The 25,111-nt window shown below is 33.7% G+C and overlaps 3 protein-coding genes across 10 annotated transcripts in view; 1 reads left to right on the forward strand and 2 right to left on the reverse strand.

Moving 5' to 3' along the window:
- Positions 1-9,282, reverse strand: part of LOC113404716 (uncharacterized) — a 15,982-nt gene extending 6,700 nt beyond the window's left edge. For 2 of the 6 annotated variants that reach the window (XM_026645692.2, XM_026645693.2), the window contains exon 1: positions 9,062-9,282. In XM_026645692.2, the coding sequence (XP_026501477.1) occupies positions 9,062-9,073 (12 nt within the window). In that variant the 5' untranslated portion in view covers positions 9,074-9,282. Of the gene's footprint in view, positions 1-8,838; positions 8,969-8,988 lie in introns of those variants that run through there. The other 4 variants (XM_026645689.2, XM_064215595.1, XM_026645690.2 and 1 more) reach the window with 4 other exon arrangements.
- LOC113404711 (myeloid differentiation primary response protein MyD88) overlaps positions 1-10,869 on the reverse strand; it is a 26,257-nt gene extending 15,388 nt beyond the window's left edge. The window contains exon 1 of the mRNA XM_026645680.2: positions 10,860-10,869. The gene's annotated coding sequence lies outside the window, so the exon portion shown is untranslated. The remainder of the gene's footprint in view (positions 1-10,859) is intronic.
- LOC113404798 (D-glucuronyl C5-epimerase B) lies at positions 10,350-23,542 on the forward strand. 3 transcript variants are annotated; one of them, XM_026645839.2, is made up of 8 exons: positions 10,350-10,593; positions 11,632-11,749; positions 12,949-13,091; positions 14,519-15,094; positions 15,171-15,305; positions 16,175-16,359; positions 19,637-19,801; positions 20,034-23,542. In XM_026645839.2, exons 2-8 carry the CDS (start codon positions 11,638-11,640, stop codon positions 20,398-20,400), a joined length of 1,683 nt encoding a protein of 560 aa, XP_026501624.1. In that variant the 5' UTR covers positions 10,350-10,593; positions 11,632-11,637; the 3' UTR covers positions 20,401-23,542. The 3 variants fall into 3 exon arrangements, with proteins under 3 accessions (XP_026501624.1, XP_026501623.1, XP_026501625.1); XM_026645838.2 differs by having other exon boundaries at positions 10,350-10,589; XM_026645840.2 differs by having other exon boundaries at positions 10,350-10,589; positions 12,952-13,091.
- Positions 23,543-25,111: the final 1,569 nt, after the last annotated feature.

The raw sequence follows: 25,111 nt of genomic DNA on the forward strand, positions 1-25,111 counted from the left end.
AGCGCCCTACCCGATGCCGTAACATCTTCGAAATTAGCAACACCGATAATGCACTTTTTGGCCGTTCAAAAGTATGTGAATCGTCTGTGATTACGTGCACTGATTGGTGAGCATACCGGAGTAAAGTCGATTGAAACACTAGCGATATAAAAACAAGAAATGCAATTTTCTAATTTTAAAACTCTCAAACAAGAACTATTTTAAAAATAGATTTATGATAACTTTGATAAAAGCGAGTGACAGTATAGGAGCGAGTGATTTTACTTTTATTAGTGACTACGACAGACAGTGAAGATATAATGTTGTTTACGTGAAAAACTTCCACACTATAGAGTTTCAATGAGTACTATAGTTATGCTACGTTGTAGCATATAGCTGCTCTACGAGTAATATTTTATATTGTTTATCAACTTAATTGTATAGAGCAAATTTTTTTTTTTTATTACGGTTTAAAATTATAAACAAATGGTTGATAATCAATACTAATCTGATTTTACTAATAAATATTAATCATTTATCTGAAAATGAATACTCACATTCTTTTAAACTAAAAAATCTGAATTCATAAAAAATAAGTAATACTTAATATCTTACGAACGAAAAAAATAATTTATTAATTATTGCGTTATATTTTTAGACTTACAATAAATATAGGTAACAAGTGTAGCCTGTGTAAATGTGTAATTTTCCTACGTATTTGTCAAACCAACAAGGTTTGACTTCATCTTCATCACGAAAAAATATTAACAAGTTAAGTGCGTTGGACTGTACTTATAATGTATAATTATATTCAAATTATTATTCATAAAGGCTACTAGTTGTCCCAACTTCCTACAGATAAAGCACCTTGAAATTGAAATTTCCAAAAATAATTTTTTTAGTAAATGCCTGCGTAACGAAAGGAGTATAATAAATTTCAAGTCGATCTGACCTATAACTATTGGAGTCTTCGCGATGAGTCAGTCAGTGGTATTTCGTATATAGACAAGAAGTTATTTTTGACATATGTTTTTCTTAACGTAAATTGTGGTTTGGAATTAACTGAAAACTCAATTGATTTTATTGATAAGAACAATGTGGTTTATAATTTGTCAAATTAGATACAGATGTATATATGTGAATTTTACGTTATCTTTTTACTGCTACATATTGAAATAGTTAATATTTATTTTATATAAAAAATGGTAAATATTTATAAATAATATAAAAAATGTATGCACTATTTATTTATATTTTTATTGCATAAATCCAATAAAAATATTTATTAATATTAATTGTATATTTTTTTAACTAATATTTAAAATCCTCCGTTAAAAGTTCGATGATGTATAGAAAAAGTTATCAAGTAAATCTTGCAATATGTCTACTAAAATGAGCTCTATTTCCTATACACGTTATAGAATAAAAACAAAATACTAAAATAAAACAAGAATGTAATTTAAACGAAAAAGATTTTTTCACACCAATATATATTTTTAAAAGCAACTAAAACTGCGACAGAGTTTACGAGTACCATTCTCATCTGTCAAGATGTTCTCTAAGAATTTCCAGCTCCGAGACGAGTACCTTTCATCCACATATTTTCTCGTAATTAGATGTACCAGACAAAATTAGACTTCTCGTCTACAGAACATATCTTCGGGTAGCGCTACGCAGCGTTGTAACTAACATTCAAAAGTAACTTCCGTTTTTTTGTGTTTTGGTTACTTATTTGTTTTCGTGTTTAATTACTAAGTGGAATTCACAAAATAAAACATTGTTAAATCTTTTTTTAAATATATATAAATAGATATTTATAATTTCGCTCTTAAAAAATTGTTCCTCATTTTATTAATTATATTGATATTTGGTGTTACCATACCAGGAAGGAGATGTATATTTAGACCTTGTTAAATTGCTAGACGAGAAATTAGACGATGATGATCTTATAATTACAAAAGGCAATTGTAAAAGTGTTATAGTTGTACAAGTGTAAGCGCAAATACAGTATTCCATCACTCTCATAATCCTTTTGGTCGGAATTACGATAAGACCGCAAAGAGTTCAGGCGTCCTCCCATCCGGTTTAGCACCATCAATTTCGAATCTAAACGATACAGAAAATATCCTAACGGAAAATCCCAATGTTTTTATCCTATTCAACGTATTATATGCATTCGTTATAATTAATTATTATTCTCACGTGTTATTTATTTTGCAGAATATAGTAAGCAATACTATGAACCCAGTGAACGATAAGCCTGGTAACCAGGAGTGGGCGGAAAGGGAGCGTGAACTGCGCGTAAACTGCAACATTTTATACTTTTTACGGGGAATTTTAAATACTTTGAACCTCCGTGTGTATATTTGCAGAATTAAAGATAAGATTACCCTTTCAAGAAATATTTTCTGAAAACGTTTAAACCATAGAAACATTTATAGTAGATTACTTACCTTTTTAATATTACATAATCTTCTATAGTTTTTTGTTTGTGAAAATCATGGCCTAGAATTTAAGAAGCCTCATTTTGACGTTTACCGACCACGTAATTTCATCTGGTGGGAAATAATGTTATCGAAATGTCCTATTTATAGTAAAACTAGTTATTTTTACTTTACACTGGTATACCACGTGAAGGTCAAACGATACCAGCCCACCATTGGTCATTTTCATACATGGTATATTACTGCATATCTTTGTTGGTTTAAATTACACGTTAACATCATGAAGTTTTGAAATAAGTCATTTGTCAATCAGAAATAAATCGATTTTAATAGTAGTAGGGCTTTGAGCAGCCCTGTCGATACCCTGCCCTGTGGGTACCATCGCATTACCACTTATTCTTCCTTATAGTAACAGTAAACATAACATCACAAATCTGATTTGATGACATGCTGATCATGATGCTATAAGTGGTTATATGAAGAAAACGTGTAAAAACAAGTCCGACGTTAACGTACAAATATAAGTTAGTGTTATAAAAAATAGATTAAAAACTAAGTTTCCATTTACTCCATTTATGAATAACATACAACAGTGTTGAAACCACCACGAAAAATGTGGGTAAACGGACTAATAATATATAAAAATGTTTTGTTTTCTTTGTGTATACATTCATATAAAATAATCTACTCATTGAAACCGGGACGGCTAGTTGACTATAAGAATTACCCTTACGTCTGCTCATAACATCTTTTAAAATATCAAAATTACTGTAATAATAATACATTATACAAAAAAATACTAATCACATCAAAAGTGCTTGTATTTTGTGTTCGTAATGATAAAGTTTAGTAATTTAACAAAAATCTCAATTTTATTATTAATTGCGGATAATGAAGGTTTGTGCCAGTGGCAATATTACTCAGACGAGAAACCTGAGTCCGTATCATGTTACACGAAGCATTTATTACCTTAAATCGCTAATCTACACCTTTATTTTATTTATTTAATTGTATTTTATTTTATATTACAATATAAAAACTAAACTAAAGTACCTAATTACTTCAAAATATTGGTTGTGTTTTGAAGTTGATAACGATTTGTTAACATAACCTTGCAAACGATTAGATATAGTTTTAAGTAAATCTCGTTAGTGCGTTTCATAGGTTTCATTAAATAGGCGTTGGTAACTACAGATATACTTTCAAAGAGTAAGATATATATAATCTATATATGTATTTTTCGAGTTTATTAATATACAAGTTAACAATTAGTAGTCTCTCTTTAAAACGGATAAAACTGTGACGCTCTGGGCCTTATATATTATATACTATAACGTTCTCTGAAATGTACTGGGTTTTTGGGTTTAAGTTTTATGTATACTGGCTTAGTAGTTTTTTTAGTAAGACATTATAACGCCTCGTTGTTGAATATGGATCGACGCGTGAGTAAATAGATAAAGAACAAATATCAAAAAGCAAAGTGAAAACTGTTAAAATTTAACATGACATCCAAATTACGGTTTTGAATTTTATTTCAATAGTTCAAAAAACATTTATATGACGTTGTATATAAACTCAATATCCGTGTGTGAAGCTCACTTAAGTTATTTTCGTTTATTTCAAATATGTAGGCGGACTGGTCAATAGGAAATGGTCACCACTGCGCACTATAAGAAATATTAACCATTTCTCATACCACTAATGCGCTAACAACCTTGGAAATTAAGATGTTATCTCTTGTGCCTGTAGTAAGACAGGCTCACTGACTCTTTAAACTGAAACACAATAACACTAAGTATTGCTGTTTGGCAGTAATCACCTACCCCGGCAGGCTAGGCAGACTAAAAAACATCACTTACCTAATCTGGACTGGACTTGTTATGTTACTGGTAATATAGATATGAATGAAACTTTGTATCGCTATGCCCCAGTATGAAATGAATTAAGCAGTCTAATTACATACACCTGGGACCTAACATTTAAGACCCCGAGGTCGTCACGTCAGTACATTCGCTCATCCATCTGTCTCTGTATTATACCTATTTACTATCAATAAGAAAATAAGACAAAAACGAAAAATATTTTTAAGATACTTGTTTTTTTTTATACTAGCAAAACTCGATACGCTGTACTAACCACGTCCTAACCGCGTAATGTACAGTTGTGATGATGATCGATTGAACCATATTGAAGTTGATGCACTACGCATTTATAAAACAGTCACAAAATATGACAACTATTTCTCTTATGAGTAATAATATGGCAAGTTCAATTACCGGTGATCAAATTCCAAGGCAAACCTCAAACCCAGATTGACTACGGTTTGTAGGAGCCTCATTTTAAAGTTCTTATCAATAAACATACCAACGGTTAATAGCTAGTGAGTCAGTGTAAATAAAAAAATACACTTATTCCCTGAATATGTGATCTGTATAAGAGTGTGTAATGAAATAGCAAGTAAACTCTGGAAATAGACGAGTACTTTATAAAAGCTTTATAAAGGCATATATTGAGAAATTTTATTTGATAATTCTATCCCTAAAGGGATCATTCATCATCGTAATATATAGAGTCCGATACAAACATGATAATATAATATTTGTTACTCGTGATATTTATTATAAAGATATAACAACTTGTACGATGTTTTATTTTTAATATTTTGTTTTAAAATTGATCGAAACAGTTGCGATCAATATTTACAAACATTTTGGTAAACTTTAAACCGAATACAACCGCTTATTTTAACGGATACAAATCAAATACATTCATTATTTGCTGCTAGATTTCTTGCCATCATTCTCCGCGGTCATGATTTGTACAGTCACCATTTTTATTTGTTAGGCCCTGATGTTAATAATTATTTTGTAAATAAAACTCTCAATTAAAAAAAAATTGAGTTTTACGATTATAGTTATAATATATAAAATAGTGTTCAAACTAATTGCAGCGATAAAATATATACCGCGAAACTCATGCTCAAGCGGTACTTATGGGATTAATGCTTAAGGGAGGAATTGTTCTGTATCCCTTGCCCCCCTAGTGCCTCACGATCGATTCCTAGCGCTATCAGAGGATTAATACATTATAGCTCAGTGTAAAGATATAGAGTAAACTTCGCTGAGGAGATGTCACCGAATTTTGTTTAAAAATAGATTATAATTAATCTTTATTTTACTATGCCGTACCATGAACTGAAACCATTCGTGTTTACGAGATCGTGTTTTTAAGAACAAGTATAAAACTTATTTTTTTCGATTATTTCAACTTTTATTTGGTGTTATTTTTTGTGTTATGCAGTGCGACCGATTTGAAGTCTCACCCTCAGCTTGAATCTGCAGCTAGCTATAGCACTGCCTTTGAAAAAAAAATGGTGCCTTCAATAATCATGCCTTAGATCGCCAATGTGCCACCGACCTTTGGAACTAAGATATCATATTTGTTCCTGTAAAATACTGGCTCACTCAGTCTAAAAACAAGAAGATAACTACTACTATACTTAGTATTGCTGTTGTCGGTAGAATATTTAATGAGTGGGTTACATCAGATAAAAGTGAAATAAAAACGTATATAGTTAGTTGACTGATAATAATATTTATAAAAAAAAATTGAAACCAATAATGTTATCCCTGTCTACACTAAGAATGTCGTGACTCTGACTCTTTATATCATCACATACATATATATAGATTCTAGATATTGTTGTCCGAAAAAAAGGGTACGAATATCAATATTGACAGTATGCAAAAGCGCAGTCTCTAATTCGCAAATTATATGCCTCGATAGTCTTGTAGCTAGCCTTTACAGCTCCCGAGGCAAATTCCAAGTGCTTCGTTTCTGTCTCCGGGTCGTACAGATAAAATGTTGTTGGTTTCTTCTACCTAGCATTTCTCATTAGTACCTCGAAGTTAATAGTGCTTATACTCGCGTGCTTTGGAAGCATCTAAAACCGTTTTATCTACATCTGAACTTTTTCCAGTCGTGCTGATTTCTCGTCCGATTATGAGAGCACAGTAATAAGGAGTGTACTTGTGGTTGCGCCAAACGCTCTCGTCTAGTCTAGTCTCCCGAAAGAAGTCTAGTTACACTTTGGTCGTCTTAGTTAATAATTATTAAATAATCCTAGTTAATAATTGTGTAAGTAGGAAATATTGTTATAAAATAAGCTTATTTATCTGCATGCATGTATGTTTTAATTAACCCTTGTCTCTATAATCAACCGTCCTGAATATTAATCTAGAGCTGTGGGCAACGAAATTATACTTTTTAATTAATTACATTAAAACCTCATTAAATTTCAGGTAAACTATATACATAAATAATAGATGAATATCGAAATTATTGTAATTTTGATATAAAGGTATATTATGTTAAAGATACTGTGCCATAGATGTACTCAAAATAACGAACTGAAATGTTTTGTTAGAGAGTATGGAGAAAGTGACACAAAATCCTATGATGGAACTAATTACAGATTTTAGACGGCTCATTTAGTTAATATAAGGTAATTTTAGTACTATGAATTCGTGATAGTAAACAACCATTCATTACATTATTATCTATAGCTAACTACTGATTAGATGTATTTTGTATCAATCGTGGCTGCGTCATACAGATTGTCGTATGGGTTGACGTTCACGGCCAGCTTACCACTCCATAAGGTCGTAGCGTCAAGTTATATAGCCTGTAACCTGCCTCAATAAACGGACCATCATTCGTAAATAGGAATTATTTAAATGACTAGTAGTTGACGCTGTATGACACACGAATTTTCATACATGGTGACTTTAAATAGATATGACGGTTTCCTACTGTATTGTTAAGATTATCTTGTGTAAAAGAAGGTTTCGTAGCTTAATTTAATCCACCATTCGATTCTGTTGCGGGTTGACAGGTACGTGTAAATGTTACAGGTTTTTTTTGACAGTGGTCAATTTTCTTATTATAATTTTCTTTTAAATTTGAATTGTAATGTAAATTATATACACAGTCGATTATTAACAACAGTTAAGGAACTATAAAAAAGAAGTAAAATTGTGTCAATCCAATTTATAGGTAGTAACTGTTAAGTAACTGATTGGTCAATTGGTCAAAAACATAACTAATAAACTTAAGCAAATTAAAATCAATTCATTAATGTTCTAGTACAATATATATACTTTAATATAAAATTTTATATGTATTATTCTAAACAACATATAAATAAATAAAATTTAAGAATAAAATCTATAAATTACTGGCTGACAAAAAAACGTCGATAAAATGTTCTAGAAGAAGATCAAATTACCACAACGTGCTTAATTAGTGTTTATAATAATTTTTGTGTCAGGTGGTGAAGTAAAACCTAATAAAGAATTCTGCATGTGTTGAATAAAGATATGCTACATGACGCACTAGCGCAGCGTGGTGGAATACATTCAAAATTTATTCCATAACGGGAGAGTAGGTATTGGCCCAGGAGTGGAATATTTACTGGCTTTTACTGAAACAAAATCTTTGTTATTAATATTTATATGTTTTTTTATAATTATTTTATAAATATCTTGACTCGTTAGATGTGCGTGTCAACAGATTTCCGTATCTAAATTATTGTTTATTTAATGTATTTATTGTAAAGTGACTAATAATATTAAAAAGTACTAACTGATTTAAATTTCATATTATTATTTTTTAATTAGTTTTAACTTCAAATTTGATGAAAAATTCACACTTATCTTTTTTTAAACCTTTGTATAACATTTTTCAATAGGTTTTAGCTAAATCAAATTTTAATACTAATATCTTATAAAAGTTTAAAATTAAGCATATTATATTAAGAAATGTAGATTTTGGTCTTATTCGAACATAAAAATGATTAGCTAGAAGCAAGAGTTACGCTTAGCGCTACGAACCGCTACGGAGTCCGGTGCTACGGGGCTCCGTCACACGCATGTGCCAACTACAAATTGCTCGTCTTCACTGTTATCTGTCTTTTAATAAATTTGCGGCGATCATGATTTATATTATTTATATATTTGCGTATTCTTATTACAGTACTTGAAAATAATCCATATTAATAACGGTACAATTAGAATAAAAACTATAATTTTTAGGACTAATTATTAATTCTTAGAGTCATACTCAAATAATTTTACGAGTAATATATATACAACTTCCTATACTCTATACATGTATGTAGGTACTAAAACCTGAAATACTTAAACTGGAACTCAAAGAAAAAACTCATCGTAAATTCTAACTAAACATGTGAAAAGAGACGATTCATATAAGGATAATATGTAATCTAGCACAGATTTTGAATAATGCAGGTTGCATGTGCAACGGGCTACGGCAGAGAGAGAGGGACGCGCGCATACGAACGCAGCGCGCGCGAGCGAGACGGCACGCAGGCTGCGGCAACCCTTGCCTCCACTACCTCCTGCACGCTCATCACTCCTTCACTGATACACTACGCTACGTGAGGGCCAGGAACCGCATCGAGGGCCCGGGTCACGACGAAAGCCGGCAAGCGCGAGGGTCGGCACGGCGGGTTCAGGCGAGCACGGGGCAGGGCGGTGATAATCACCATATCTGCGGGCGTGTCAGTGGTCACCGGTTACGCAAGAGGGCGGCGGCGGCGCCGGTCGCGTCGCGGTTACCTCTCTGGCCATCGCGGCATGACCGCCGGAGGCCGCGGGCGCGCGCTCACGCCGCCATCTTCGAGGGGCACAGCCCGGGATTCGCGTCGCGACTCGCGGAGCACTTGAGCGGTGCGCCGCGTGGGCGGCGATCGATGCGCGCCACGCGCCTGCGTCACCGACCTCTCACGAGCGCGCCCGACGCCAGCCGACCGCACCGGTGCATCCGCCCTGACCCACTTCCCGCGCACACTGACCTCCTTCTCCACACTTCCAATGGACCGAGTTGCGAATCGCTCTGATGCGACGTGTACTCGCCTCCCTCTCACATTTGTCCTCTCTATTTCCTCTTACGCTATTTTAAGCTTAAGTTGTCTTGCATAACAGTGATAATCGAATGCACGACGTCGGAAAGTCTCAGTCAGTGCATGCCGCCTTTCGTGCATCAGACTACATCTATTGCACACTGCTAAGGTAGCATGATAAGTTAGTATTTATACGCTAGGAAAGCAAACAATGAATAGCGAAATGTAAAATAAAAATAAAATTTATAATTGAGTAAAATTAACTTATTAAACAATGACTTACTGTGAATAATTATAGGAAATCGTTTGGTGGGACCAATGTTTCATTTTGTTTTTCATTCTATTTTGTATATTCTGTCTATTTCATATACGTATATGATATATTGAAAATATATTATGAAATGAATATTCAGATACGTATGAACATGTCATATGAATAAATATTAATACAAAAACTATATTTTAGCGCTATTACATTCAAATTGAATATTTGACATATTTTTGTTTAACAAAAAAAAAATTAAGTACAAATTATTATTTTTACGTATAAATTTAAATCTTTGTTATTTATCTGCCCATGTGGACTGGTAAATAACGATGAATATATTATATAATTTAATATATTAACAAACTGTCTGTTATTTAAAAAAATCTATGGAAAAAAATACGGATGGTGTAGGGGTAGAAAGAAATATTTAAAAATCATATAACAAAAATACAAAATTTTCATTTACGCCAGTATTGATAGATAATTATTTATAAATTATTTATACGATATACAAATAAATAATATGATTTTAAAGCGATGAATGTAAATACTGTTGATAAAGCTATTATATAGCAATGACCGTAAATTATACCTCCTTAAGCCATGATATGCTTAAGGAATAGTGAATTTCTAAAAAATAGTCATCGGTATACGACCCAATTTGTAAATTGTCATATGTGAATTGGCAGCACTGTAGCACTGAGTGAAAACTAGCAACACTTATGTATGTCATAACAAGCTATCAAAGTCACAACTTCAGAAGAAACGTCAAAGCGAGTTACTTACGGAAAGTGTACGGTTCGGTGATTAATATCAACTTTTTCTGTAAATATCTACAAAAACATTAGTGAAAGTTGTGATAGTTTGTTTAGTGTTTAACACGCATATGTGTATTAACAATGTGACTTTATTCCTCGTTAAGTGATCTTATTCACATCACATCAAATAGCTAGACGGATGGACCGCAGTGGGCAAAGTATGTATGTTTATTTTATTTTATACACTTAATACTTTGTTTTGCTTAACTCTGTGTCATATTTTAATAAAGATAAGATATAAATATGAATATCTAAATTTATTTTTTACACTACAAGTCAAGTAAACACGCGTGTATTTATAACGCCTACGTAAATCAATTTGGTTTACCGACCTGTTTATACCGTACTAATATTGACTGTCGCTGTGTGCTCAGCTGATGTGATTCGATAAACAATTTTATATTAAAAGCTTACCAGTATTTCCTAATCTAATATTTTGAAGATTGAAATACTAGACAGATAATAATGTTGCATACTGTTCTTATTCCATTTAGAATTATTCTCGACAATATTTATTTTAGAAGCATGTGTTGTCCTATGCATTATTTATAAGTATTTTATCCTTTTCGAGAATTATCCATTATTTATTTAGTTATCTAGAATTTGCTTCTTATTTAGAATTTTTAATGTGATTTTATTGTTACTAATAATAACGGCTTCTGATTCATGAAAGGTCATCTAGGCTTTATTGTGGTTTTATTTCTCAATGATAATTTAATAGTATTTTTAAATTTATTTTAAATCAGTTTTATAAAATATTCCAATACCAAATCAATAATAAATAATCTTACTCAATTGGATGTAAATCATAGTTAAGAAACCTTAACAATAATTATTAAAATAATCAGATATGTTTGTTGATAAATACTATAAGATCTGATGACCGATCAATATCCTCACATTTCAACACTAATAGTAACCAAACAATAGAAATTGTTTGAATGTAAACAGGAGTAAATCTAAAGTTTAATCAGAGTTCTTATTGACAAATTTGAATTATTTACACTACAATTCTAAATAATGCATTATCTGGTTATAAATTGATGTAACTGATTATGATCCTTGCTATAATAATAATTATTATTTTAGGGAGAAACCATGACAATATTAAAGAAATAATAGAGCTACAACGCAAACACTAGAATAATTAAATAATTTGCAGCAATCTAACTTATTAATTTTGTTATAATCTTCATAAAGATTGGCATGATGATGCTAGTGCGCTTAAACATGCGCATGGCGCTAGCGGCGCTGTGTGGCGGAGTGCTGCTTGTCACACTTTACTGGAGTCGGTGTGGTGATCTGGCTCATAGACCAAGTGAGTATCACTTATATAAATCCTTATTAATTCTCATGCCTCACCTAATACTGTAATGAAAATACAGTTTTAAAACTTTTTATTTACAGGAAGATATTTTTACAATATTATGTGAGCAGTACAGTTTGTCTTATATATGTTTCTATTTTGAATGACAAAAGGAATGGAGATTGAACATAGATTTACATATTCCATTCAAGTGTCTAATAACTCTGCCATTATGAACAACAAACAGTTTTTGATAAATATGGCTTTAGTTGAAATACCATTCCACTTAAGTATTTAATTCTTATATTCACATTAATTTTACTTCCAAAGTTCCGCTTACAACTTCGCTGACATTCAAGACGCCATGTTTTCACGAATCAAATTGATCGATTTGATAGATCATTCAAGATTTCGACCAATAATATCATCTCAATTCAATGTCAAAGTTTAATATTCGTGTTTACTCCTCCTGCGATTGTAATAGACTACTATATTATATAGTCTGAATATACATGCTCAAATTTTAATAAAAAAATTACGATAACGATATAAGTCTTAAATAGCTTTGATGGTCAAAGCTATTTAAGACTTTATGATTTGATCATGTACTATTACAATACGCGCAATCCATGGTGATTATCGATTATCCGTGAATTTCGCACATGAGAAACACATGAAATAGTCTGTTATTATTCTCTGGTTGTTATTGTACTGTATGTGATCGCATCTCTTTAACAAAAATATGGCCCCATAATCTAATCAACTCTTTTGACAGTAAAAACAATATAACATGCACTTCTAGTGACACTGACCGCCAATTTGACATTAGACATTAGCAGCCTGTAAATTTCCCACTGCTGGGCTAAGGCCTCCTCTCCCTTGAGGAGAAGGTTTGGAGCATATTCCACCACGCTGCTCCAATGCGGGTTGGTTGAATACACATGTGGCAGAATTTCGTTGAAATTAGACACATGCAGGTTTCCTCACGATGTTTTCCTTCACCGCCGAGCACGAGATGAATTATAAACACAAATTAAGCACATGAAATTCAGTGGTGCCTGCCTGGGTTTGAACCCGAAATCATCCCGTCTCCGCCATTTTGGATCGAGCGTATTTCACCATGTCTATAAGCATATAATACACTTCTTTTCTGTACAATATCGAACATTTCTATGTATATAATTAATATTTATAATTTTCTCAATTACCAGTAGGCTCAGTCCTGTCATATGCGTCGCCAGATCGCGCGACCAACGAAATTGAATGCTCCATAAACGGCGAGTACTCAGTCGCCTGTCGCCGCGACCTCGACCAGATTTACGTGCCCTTTTCCTTTTTACACAAATACTTTGAGGTAAGCTGACTAACATCTAAGATCTCCGGTTTTGCGAATTTGGTTACTAGGTTTGGTTTGGATTGAGAGCATTCAGAAAAGTTGCTAGATATTTTTATGTAAAATATTACGTAATTAACGTTTTTACTTTAAACTTTTTCCTGTTCTTTCCTTTAGTGATTTATTAAAAAAATTCACTATTAATTAAAAAATACTTCAGTCAATTTACTCAATTGCATGTGTCAGTCTATCATAGTTGTCACAATTGGTTTGTTAACGGTCGCGAGTTCGATCCTCGCTCATAAGTGGTTATTCAAAGTGTTTATTTATTTGTATATATCGTGACGATTTTACACTGCTTTCTCTTACTGTCTCGTTGGTCTAGTAAAACAAACCAAAGTGAATCCCTGGTCGCGGCTGGTAAAAAAAAAAAAGAATTTTTCAGTCAATAATATATTCTTATCTTGGAGTTTGGCAATATTAACACTCCCAGTCCTCGTAAAGCCGTTAATCCTTTACCTCAACTCAACCGGTCGTGTTCTATTGTAGGCCCATAAGATTTTGTCAGTGTCATCCGTGTTTGCGCACAAACCTGTGATACACATAATATAGTCTGGTTTCATTAGATGTCTATTATCCGTTAGAATGGACTTTATGACCGAAATCGTTCAGGAACGGTCTTATTGTGCCTAAAAACTTAGATCTCATTTTCCTATACTTGTTTTTTTTTCATACAAATCAATTCAATAGTATTAAGTTGACACAGACGACAGTTTAGATATGTGATATGCTATTCAATTACAAAATTGGCACACCGCACCATCAATGTGGAGTTGATTCACAACAATCTACTGCACGCATTCAGGTTATTTATATTCTCGTAACCGTCAAGCGTACCACTCTGCATTATGACAGCATGCTGTACGTCTGTACGATATAAGTGCTCACAAGTCCATTAAAAGGTTACCGAACACGGATGGAATCTTTATATTTTGTCGTTGTTAGTGCTAAAAAAAAATTTGAAAGCAAAATTAAGGTCGCATATGAAATATTCAATAAGTTATCCTCGAACCGGGTCGACTCCCTTCGGAACGAACATTTCCATTGCTTTAAAACTTAATAAAGACAGTGAAGTAGACTGATTTTACCAGACACCAGGGATTTGCACGAGTTTTTGACACCGTAACCCAAGGAGACGACGTAATACGACCTTAAATGCATATCACTAATAAGTTGGCAGCTATATAGCTATGGCTTCAGTATGTTGCAAGATAAATATTGATTGACAAATTATAGAAAACACTTTAAATAATGATAACATAATAGAAATGACGTAAGCATTGATATACCGAGAAATCACTTCGATTCAAACCGAATACATCTGTCTAAACCCTTTTAAAAGCTATAGAAACTCGTTAAAAATAGTAATCAAGGTATTGTCCTGACAGATTTATGGTAAACTGACGTTTGTCGACGGAACGGAGAAGTTCGAGTGGTCCCACAGTTACAGTAAAGTGTACCATCCCAAAAAGAAATACGACCCTCGCGGTACATTCACGACCTTCGAAAACTACAATGTTGAGGTCCGGGATCGGGTGAAGTGTATAAGCGGCATCGAAGGAGTTCCAGTATCGACGCAATGGGAGCCCCGTGGCTACTTCTATCCGACCCAGATAGCACAATTCGGTTTGGCGCATTACAGCAAAAATATCACGGAACCCCCGCCGCGGGTCAAGATTATCGATGACGGGGATAAATTTCTGGAAAAGTGGATCGTAAGCCAAGACGCTGTTCTGACAAGGGAATTTGACTCCGAGCTCAAATCGAATGTGCTAAGGTTTTCGACATCCGATCAAGCCTCGAGCCAAGTTTGGTTGAAAGTTAATATCAGCCAAGATTTTGTGCTAAGCATGGACTTGCAGTTAAGACCGAACTCCTCGATGACTGTCATACTACAAAATAAAGACAAAAAGGAGACTGTTTATTTACATTACGTAACGAGTACACAATTAATATATGCGCAGGTAACGTTGGATATTATTCCGATATTTATGTTTCCACGAAAAAATCCATTTTTATAATACTCATTTGTTTTTGTAGGAAGACCACACGTACTACGGGATAGGTGTGGATAAAAAATGGCGTCGGATTACTCGGGATCTTATTATAGATATGCAAAAGGGTTGGGCGCTACAGGATCGACCGAAAAGAAAGTCACCCAGAAATAAGTTTAAGGTACGTTGAATTAACCAAACATATCCGACATTTAGCACGCTTATTATTTTCAATCAAGTATATAAGGCAGGTTCATTCACTAGCTGCTCAGTTCGGTTTCACTTGCTTTAAACGTTTCTGGTCCAGAATATCGTAATAAACAATTTTTATTAAGGATTTGTCTATGAAATACAAGATTATTTTAAAATCCGACTGGTTGTTCCATAATAGCTCTCTCGAAAAAACAAAAAAATCAGGTATAATTTATTGGTATAGATAAATGATTGTCAGAAAACATGGTCTCATGATGGGTGAAACCTTATACGTTTTTTAATATCGTGTCGTTTACGTAAGTAACTATTATCTTATTAAATTAAATGATACATCTGCACCGGACACGTTACGATCGTAAATTCCACCATATGCAAAATAGTTTCCCATACTTTGTGCTTTGCTTGTTTAGTATAAAATATTTTTATTTGTATGCAATATCTAAATGTAAATTTCTTTACTATATTTCTATCACCGGTCCGATATGAACAACTAATACCGAAGACTCGGTCGCTTACTTTAATCACCCCGGTGACAGAATCATAAAAGTTCTTTCAAACCTAAGGATATTCATCTTTTAAGTCTTTAAAAGATTTTAAATGAGAAAGTAACCATATAATTTCCAGTAACATTTATGTTAGACTTGAAAAAAACAAGGCGCTCATTGTGACGACATACATATTTAAAAAAAAAAAGTTATACATTACGCGCTAAGCCTGACTTAATCCAAAAGATAAGTAACTGTGTCTGAAAAGATTAGTGACTTTTGTAAATGACGACACAACAGTGCTCGTATGTCAAGTAGCCACTTGATATTCGTATGTTACGCGTCGGCGCAGATATCCGGCATCATCCTGAGCGGGTCGGGCGGCGTGAGCGACATCCGCGTGTCGTCGAGCTCGCACACGGCGCACTTCCACGCGGCGGCGCGCTGGCTGAGGGCGGCGCAGCGCGCGCGCGGCGGCTGGCCCGTGCCCGCGCGCCGCCGCGTGGCGCCCGGCGTGCCCGACCTGCGGCCCGGCTGGTGAGTACCGCCTCCGCCTCCGCCTCCTGTGCATGCTAGGGGGCATTGAACAGGTCACTTCTGCTTAGCGAGAGCTCATCTTATCTCACGTAATACTTACTCTTCTCCAGTGTGTATCCGGGGTGCTTTACTTGGTTAGCGCAGTCAATTCTCAACGTGCTATTATATCGCTAGCTTCACGTAACTGTTTCATATATCATGAGACTAGTTAACAAAGGCGTTTGATTATAACCAATAACAATGTATCTAACGTCGCACACCCCATCTATATCCAACTGATTATCTTGTTACCGTAATGAGCCCAGATGTCCTGGATAAGGTATATGTAAACAACTTTACTAATAAATCAAGGTCGAAGTCCATTGCTGTCAAGTCTCACACGTCATTTCCTTCCTCTAAATAATAAATTTGGTCATTTGAATCGTAATTATGATTCGCTTATGAGCAATACGATGCTAAAATAAATCCATGACTTTGCAAAATCACGTCAAAGAGTTCATTAATCTCATTCATCAATTATATATATATTTAACTACAGCTCAATCTAGCTGGTCAATTTATTAATACTAAGAACTAACTCCATAGAAACCACCGAAAATAATATCGTTTAACGTAAAAACTTATTCTTCAACCATTGGCACAATCAATACACGTCTCTAAATTAAAGGGGATAGGGTAAAAAACGGTCTCAGAACGTAAAATCTACAAGTGGTCGTCTGAGTAATGAGACTGTAAATCACTCGTACATTAATATGCATGACACAATGTTGTACGCTCATCATTTAATAGCCTTGTAATTGACATTAATGATGTCATATCAAATAGAGACCATTCGCTCTATTAAATGTATCCTTTAAGAAATATTAGACTGGGTTATTGTATTTCTGACGGTATTCGCTAAAAAATATAATAAATATTTTAAAGTCACAAAGATCTAACTCCAAGTTAGTTTGATCTTTTGACTACTTGATGGGCCTTATTGCAAGCCTCACTCATCAGATATTCTACCGCAAAACAGCAGGACTTAGCATTGCTATGTTCCAGTACAGAGTGAGTCAGCCAGTGTAACAACAGACACGGTTAATATTTATTACAGCGCCAACGTCTGAGGTATGCGATGGTGACCAACTGACCATCAGGTGTATCATATGCCCGCCCCATTGCCCATAAATTAAAAAAGTCGGGTTAATGAATGATTTTACCTAAACTACCTCTCTTAATCGGTTTTCCATGAAAAAATCTTTTCAAATCGACTCTTTTTCAACTCTTGCAGATAGGTACGTTCAAACGAACTAACTCTCTAGCTTTATATAATGTACACATTCATAAGATTTTTCTATAAATATAAAATAGTATCATTAAGTTCTTCTTAAAACTTTTCGTGGTATGTTTAATAGTTTATTGAATACAGCGATAAATATGTTCAATCTTTTCAAAGATTCCCATGTGAATAATAAGCAATTAGTGCAGTAATCGGAATTCATATTTAGTTTGATCACATCGTATAAATATTTAGGTCGCGGTTTATTGCGCAGGCGCAGGTCCTGCTTTAATCGCGAAGCTAACTGGGGCAAGATTAAAGGTTATTTATGTATAACGATTATAGAATCACTGACGCATTTATTCTGTGTATGTAGAGAATATGCTTTTAAAAATATATCTTAGTTAATTTTATAATAAATTTCTGTAATATTCGTAATATTAATTTACAGAGAACTATTATAATTTTATTAAATTTGATAAGGATTAATACTGTGTCAAATAATGTGATCTAAAATTATTGAGATATTAACAATTGAACATACCTACCTAAATAATATGTTAGAGATTGGTGTTGTGGGGCACTCAATGATATTATAAAAAGCCGTATATAATAGAAAGAGACGGAGAGAAAGAAAAGAGTGGGAGGTACACTAGGAAGGGGTATAACACCTTTTCTGACAGTTCACTTCACTACAAGAACTTCGTTCCAAATTACATACGCGTCAAACATATAGCCGTCTCTTCAAGGTCATATTAATGTTACAAAATGAAACATAACTTTATATTACATTACATTTTTTTACATTAGCAGCCTCTAAATTTCCCACTGCTGGGCTAAGGACTCCTCTCCCTTTGAGGAGAAGGTTTGGAGCATATTCTACCACGCTACTCCAATGCGGGTTGGTGGAATACACATGTGGCAGAATTTCGTTGAAATTAGACACATGCAGGTTTCCTCACGATGTTTTCCGTCACCGCCGAGCACGAGATTTAATTATAAACACAAATTAAGGACATGAAAATGCAGTGGTGCCTGCCTGGGTTTGAACCCGAAATCATCGGTTAAGGTGCACGCGTTCTAACCACTGGGCTCACTTTATATTGTAATATTATTTTATAGTATTGTGCGGACATTATTCTCTTGCCGCTGCAATTCCATTTAATGAATGGCTTCGAGCCAAGGATGTAATCGTATGGAGGTATTTCTAGAACTGATATGATCGTGTACGCTTATTAATTACTCGTAACACTACGTTTTATGTTTTCTTAGAAATATATATAATTGTTTTAACGATTTGTTGATGTAATATTTAAATAGACCGACCGCGCACACCAAAACATTTTCCTTATACCAACATTATTTTTCAATGTCTCGGCAACTGGACTGCTGATGGGACATCACGGCTATTACTTCCTGTATTCAATAAACGCTTCTTTTCATTTACGCTTTGTTATTGAATATAGAAAAGTCCTTATAAAATATTTCACAACTTTCAAAATCGCATTATTGCGCATAGAAGTTTTTTTAATACTTTAAATGCGTTTTACTCGCATAACAGTTACTCAATTAACATCGGTAACTGATGTATATCCGCGTTACGATTTATAAAATACTAGATGTCGTCCGCTGGCGTTTTGAGGGCTGGTTGTCAGGTGTAAAGTACAAAAAAGTAGTCTATGTCCTTCCTTAAGGTTGAAGCTTGCTACCTAGCAAATTTCATCCTTCCTCCATTCGGTTCAGTGGTTTGGCCGTATAAAGCGTAACAGGCAAACAGTTACTTTTGCATTTATAATATTAGTAAAGATCGACTCGATATACTTACAGACACAAGGGACAAAACTTCTTAGATCCCAGGGTAATTAGCCATCTACAACTTAGTGACTTGTAATGTTACTTTAGACATAGGTGATCCAAAAGTGAAGAAGATGATATTTGACCACATTCATGGCAAAGTATTTTTAAAAATGTAATATACAGAAAATGTAAAGTAAGCAACGTCGTCACGATGCGCAGGCACTCGGCCATGAGCCAGGGGCACGGCATCTCGGTGCTGTGCCGCGCGTACTACCGCAGCGGCGACGCGGGCTACCTGCGGGCGGCGCAGCGCGCGCTGCTCCTGCTCGACGTGCCCAGCGGCGCCGGCGGCGTCAAGGCGCTGTGGATGGACAAGTACGTGTGGTGAGTATTTGTAAATATATTTACTGGCCATTCATGTTGCCCGAATAGAGTATGTAGGTAAATGTATTGTTCTTTAAAATTAAATTAAATCAATTATATTGTTATTATTTACGAACTTTTAAATGTAATACTTGTACTTAAACACGTAGACTTCGTTAACTTTATATTTATCGTCAACCAACAATTGTCGGTAATAAAATATTACAAAACGTTTCTCTGTTCTCAATTACAGGTACGAGGAGTATCCCACACAACCGCCTCTATTTGTCCTAAACGGTTTCATCTACACGCTGCTCGGCCTTTACGATCTCCACGTTATGGAAGGTGAGAATTCCGTGTCTCTAGCCAAGAAGATGTTCGACGACGGAATGCTGTCCCTGAAAACTTTGCTGCCACTCTTCGACACGGGCAGCGGAAGTTTCTACGATCTCAGACATTTTACCTTGGGAGTTAGTCCGAACATCGCGAGGTGGGACTATCACGCGACTCATGTCAACCAACTCTACCTCCTGGCGGGACTGGATCCTGATCCGATATTGATAAATACGGCTAAGAGATGGGAGGGTTACATGCAGGGTAAACGGGCGGCACACAATTGACAAGGCTCAACCTTGATAAGCTTTGAGTAAACCGGCAAGAATTTCCAGTCGAAATTATCTGGATTGTAATGTCAATCACTTGTTTGGCTATCAAGGAGAGAGGCTGCTTTCTGAGACGAGTACTACTTGGAGTTCTCTTCGCATTTACAGATTTAAGAGTTGGGCAGGAGAGGATAAATATCTTCGAGGAGTAACTTTATGATGCATAATATGTTTGTCTCTTTGAAGTCTTTTATATTATTGAAATTTTCAAGAGTTTTTTTCGTAAACAATTGATTAACTAATATTAATATATTAAGTCGTATCACAACAATGTTCTATCTCAATATTTTATATGATGAACAAAAGACAATCTACCGAAAAAAAATATTACGCCAGAGGAAGTGTGAATGAGCGAGTATTGCCAAAAAGACCGTAGGTTATTAAAATAATTTCCTTAAAACCCAACGATATAACAATGATCACACTCATTTCTTAATTTTTAACGAAATCTTTTGTACCGAAGTATATAATATATCGAATAGACTAAACTCATGGCTGTCTTTCTACTAATGTGGTAGAAAATGAATATCAAAATTTGTATATACATATTTTTATTGAAATAAACGGAGAATTGGACCTATAATAAATAAAAAACAAAATTCGCATACCATTGAAGACTGAAATTTTATAAAGTACTATGTTATCCGTTTTTAAAACGTTTAACATAATCAAACACGTCAAATGTCCCGTTTTTGAATCAGTTAAAAAATGTTTCATAGTTCTAGCTTGTACGAAGTCTATAAAGATTTTCTTATAATTTACGTACTTAATTATAACATTTATAAAACGTTAATAAGCGCACTTAATAGTTAAAGCCATATCACTGTAAATATTTATTTATTTATTTTGTAAAATAGGGGTAAGTTATATATAAATCTCAGAACACTTGTATAAAATAGAATTAATAATTATATCGAAATTAATTTATCAATAAGAACAAATGTCGTCTAATCACCAAATTGAAAAATCTAATCAAGCAGTTGTGATTGTAAATATATTAATTTTTCGCATCACGATGTATGTAATTATCATCTTTGGAGAAATTAAAGGCGTCATCAAAACTGCTGTAAGTTGTAATAAAATAATAATAATAATAATTTAAATGTCTTGGAATTGAATTTCATACACGTAAATTTATATTTATATATTTTTATTTTAATTGCATTTCATTTACGAATAGCAAACTCTTGCCACACTGTTTATAGTATATTTATGCAGCAGATAATATATTATTTTAAGGAGAAAGTAGTTTTCTTAAATAATTTGTTAAATTGTTAAATATTACTATCAGAGAAAAGTTAAAAGAATTTGTATATGGTATTTTTCGTAACAGACAACACCGGTCCCTGTCGCCATCTTGTCGCTTAAGTTTCCCTGAATACATTATTAAATCTAATAATTGTAATAGTATTATAAATTAAATATTGTAAAATGTATTTTATTTATCTTGTAACATATTCGGTTGTGAGCCGAAGCACAAATTTGAATATGGTTAAATTCAAATAGATGTATAAAAAAATCTTTATTATATAAACTAAGTAAATATGTGAATCAATACAATACTGTACAATCGAAAAGCAGAATCAATAATCAAACAAAAATGTCGAAGTTTAGCGACCAGTGTTAGTGACCCACAATTAGTCCGTTTATTAATTTAAGTAATTTTGAAGAAAAATACACAACTAAATATGGTATCGAATTTGGGTATTCCTTTATTTTACTGTGTGATATTTCATATTACATTAAATTTGAATGCTATTTGGACATTGATTTTTTTTTATTTGTACGATTATTTCACGTACGACTAACACTGTAGCTAAATTTTGACATCTAAAGTAATAACTGACACTAACCACAGATTAACACTAATTAATATATTATGAATATAGATAATAAACTTCCATATTTTATTTATCTTGCCAAAATATTCTTTTTCTATACTTATTGTGATTTTTTTTAAATAATCGAAGTAGCAAAATGTTTGTTAGTTATGCACTAATGTTAATTTATAAACTATTTATTTATACTAAGATATTTTACGTAAATCCAACGTAGGTTAAAGCGTATGTCGTTTGCAATAAGTCTGTATGTAAAAATTTATATCCTACGATAAAAAAAAAAAACTAATTGAAATATTGTATTATTGAAATGTGACATTAAACATGAAGGGCGTTATAAGCATGGCTTAAAGCTGCAATTAAGATTTCCTAGAAGGTCAAAGACTTCTATAAATTGTGGAAAAATTAGATAAAAAGGTATTGAAGTCATTTGAGACACATCGTTCTGCTTCCAAACATCGAATTTAAAATAAAATCCAAGATCGAATCGAATTATGTTTCGCCATAATCAATGTCCTTTTTTTTAATTATATCAGAATTGTAAAATTGGACTCGCCGCACACGGTTGACGCCGGTGGCCACTACACGCTACAATCGGCGAGTCCAAATAAAATGAATGAATACATTTTGCATTTTGTGGTTGTGGCTCGTGCGTTGCGATCGTAAATGCCAGCACCTTGTATAATTATGCGAGCAACCGTCGATTACAATTCATTTCTGCTTATGCCACCAGATTTCATGTCAGATTCCGATGTTGTTTTCTTTTAAGGTCTCACCTCAGCACTCGCCTGTAATGTAACTGTCTAAGATTCGATCTTGAGCATTCACACACTAATGCTCGATTCTTATCCCGCGCACTGTAATTATCAGTTCTTCTCACTTATATTTGTAACGCCCGAATCTCAACTCTTACAATAGAGGCGTGCGCTCCCGTTGAGGGCCCCCCTCGACATTTTTACATGCAGACGATTCTTTACACGACACTGTAGAAAACATTCCACTCCGAGAGCTTATTAGTAGTTAATATTCATAGTTCGTTATTTGATTTATTTAATTTGTTAAACTCCTGTATGTGTGGGTGATGAAATGTCGGTATATGAATATGTTTTGTTATAAAAACGTTTATATTGTGGAACAAATGTCGCATATACATATAACGACATTTGTATGATTATAAAGAAAAACATATATATATATATATATAAGTAGAGACGTAGGTTTAGCGGGTGCATTTGTGAATGACAATAAAACGTCTAAACAAATTCGTTCGTTTTATTTAAAACAAAAACAATAAAATGGAAAATACGTCTTACAAGTGGGGACAATGATACTCAAGTCAATAATTACACGTCTGCAAACGCACGAGCGCCCTCTTCTCCGCCATCACCATCTTGTCGAGCGCATCCTGCATTTCGGGCCAGGGCTCGTAGCGCTCGTTGATAGTAATTATTTTGTGGACCGATGGATAGCGTAAATTCATGGTACGTGATATGTTATCACGGCTTCGCGATGAGTACACTACGTCCACCTAAAAATATATTTTTTGGTTATTAATTCAACTTCGTTTTTTTTTTGTAAAATAAATATGTTAATTTACGTTACATATACATATATGGTGACGGCCCAGTGGTGATAAGATGTCAATTTTCATGTGGGTTTTTTGTGTTTATAATTCATCTCGTATGCCACGTGTAGTATCATAGGAGAGTAAACTACAACATTCTCCTCAAAATAAATTTACCCAGCGGTAGGATGTTTACCGACTGTTGATGGATGTGCTGAATAAAAACTCCTCAAGTACCTATTCTACACCCACGGCCTGAGATGGATTAACTCTGTTAAAAGACAACACACGACAATTCGTTACCAAATTAAAATTGTCAAAACTAGGCGGTTTGGAGAAATCTTGTTATGACGAGATAGACTGTTTCAATTAAATATATTTAATAAACGTCGCTTGAGGCAGTTATTTACATACCTTATTTTTAATGGCCCAAGCTATAGATAATACCATAAGGGTTAAACTTGTGCATGTCACAAGAAACAAAGGTATAATTTCCCAGTAAGTGCGCAGAGCGTACGTCAGGTGCAGCTTCCTCGGTATCGGAACATCGTATTGAGAAGGCGGTAGTAAGCTTCCAATGCGACGCGGCGTTGGTTTTACTTTCGGCACTGCCACCAATATTTGCCGTGGAACAGCACGTTTTAAAATTGCGGACAACATAATATTCTAATTAAAACGAAAATTTTCAAAAAAATATTGTGCGTTATAAAAATACGGTATAACAGTTATTATTTTTCACTGACGAGTATAAAACTGACATTCGATTCTAAATTTAAAACGCTTTATTTGAAAAAAATATTATGACGTTTAATTATTTTTTATTTGGTTTATATGTTGTATAAAAATATGTTAATTTCTTCATATACATAGTATTATTTTTTAATTTTTCATATCATTATTCTTTCTCTAAGTGGTACTTGACGTATTTTACATAAAAATACATCTCTGGCATATTCAAACAAGAAAATGTCACATCATGATGATAATATTCAATTATGTCAAATTATAAATTTAAAAGTCAAAAGTTAATTTTATCGCGCAAAATAGAAATTAATATTAAGAACAATATATTTAGCCGAGAATTAGCTTAATTAAAATATGAAAATTGTTTTGTGTGATGTATCCAAGCGAAATTGCATTTAAATTTTCACGTCGAACTAAATCAAGGCAAGTTGAAACGTTTCTTAGTTTATGCATTAATGACATGTTCAGGTATACCTATGTACTCGTATTTTATTGATACATTGCCAAGATGACATAGTGGTGG

This window comes from Vanessa tameamea, chromosome 8 (assembly GCF_037043105.1).
Source record: "Vanessa tameamea isolate UH-Manoa-2023 chromosome 8, ilVanTame1 primary haplotype, whole genome shotgun sequence".
NCBI classification, from domain to species: domain Eukaryota; kingdom Metazoa; phylum Arthropoda; class Insecta; order Lepidoptera; family Nymphalidae; genus Vanessa; species Vanessa tameamea.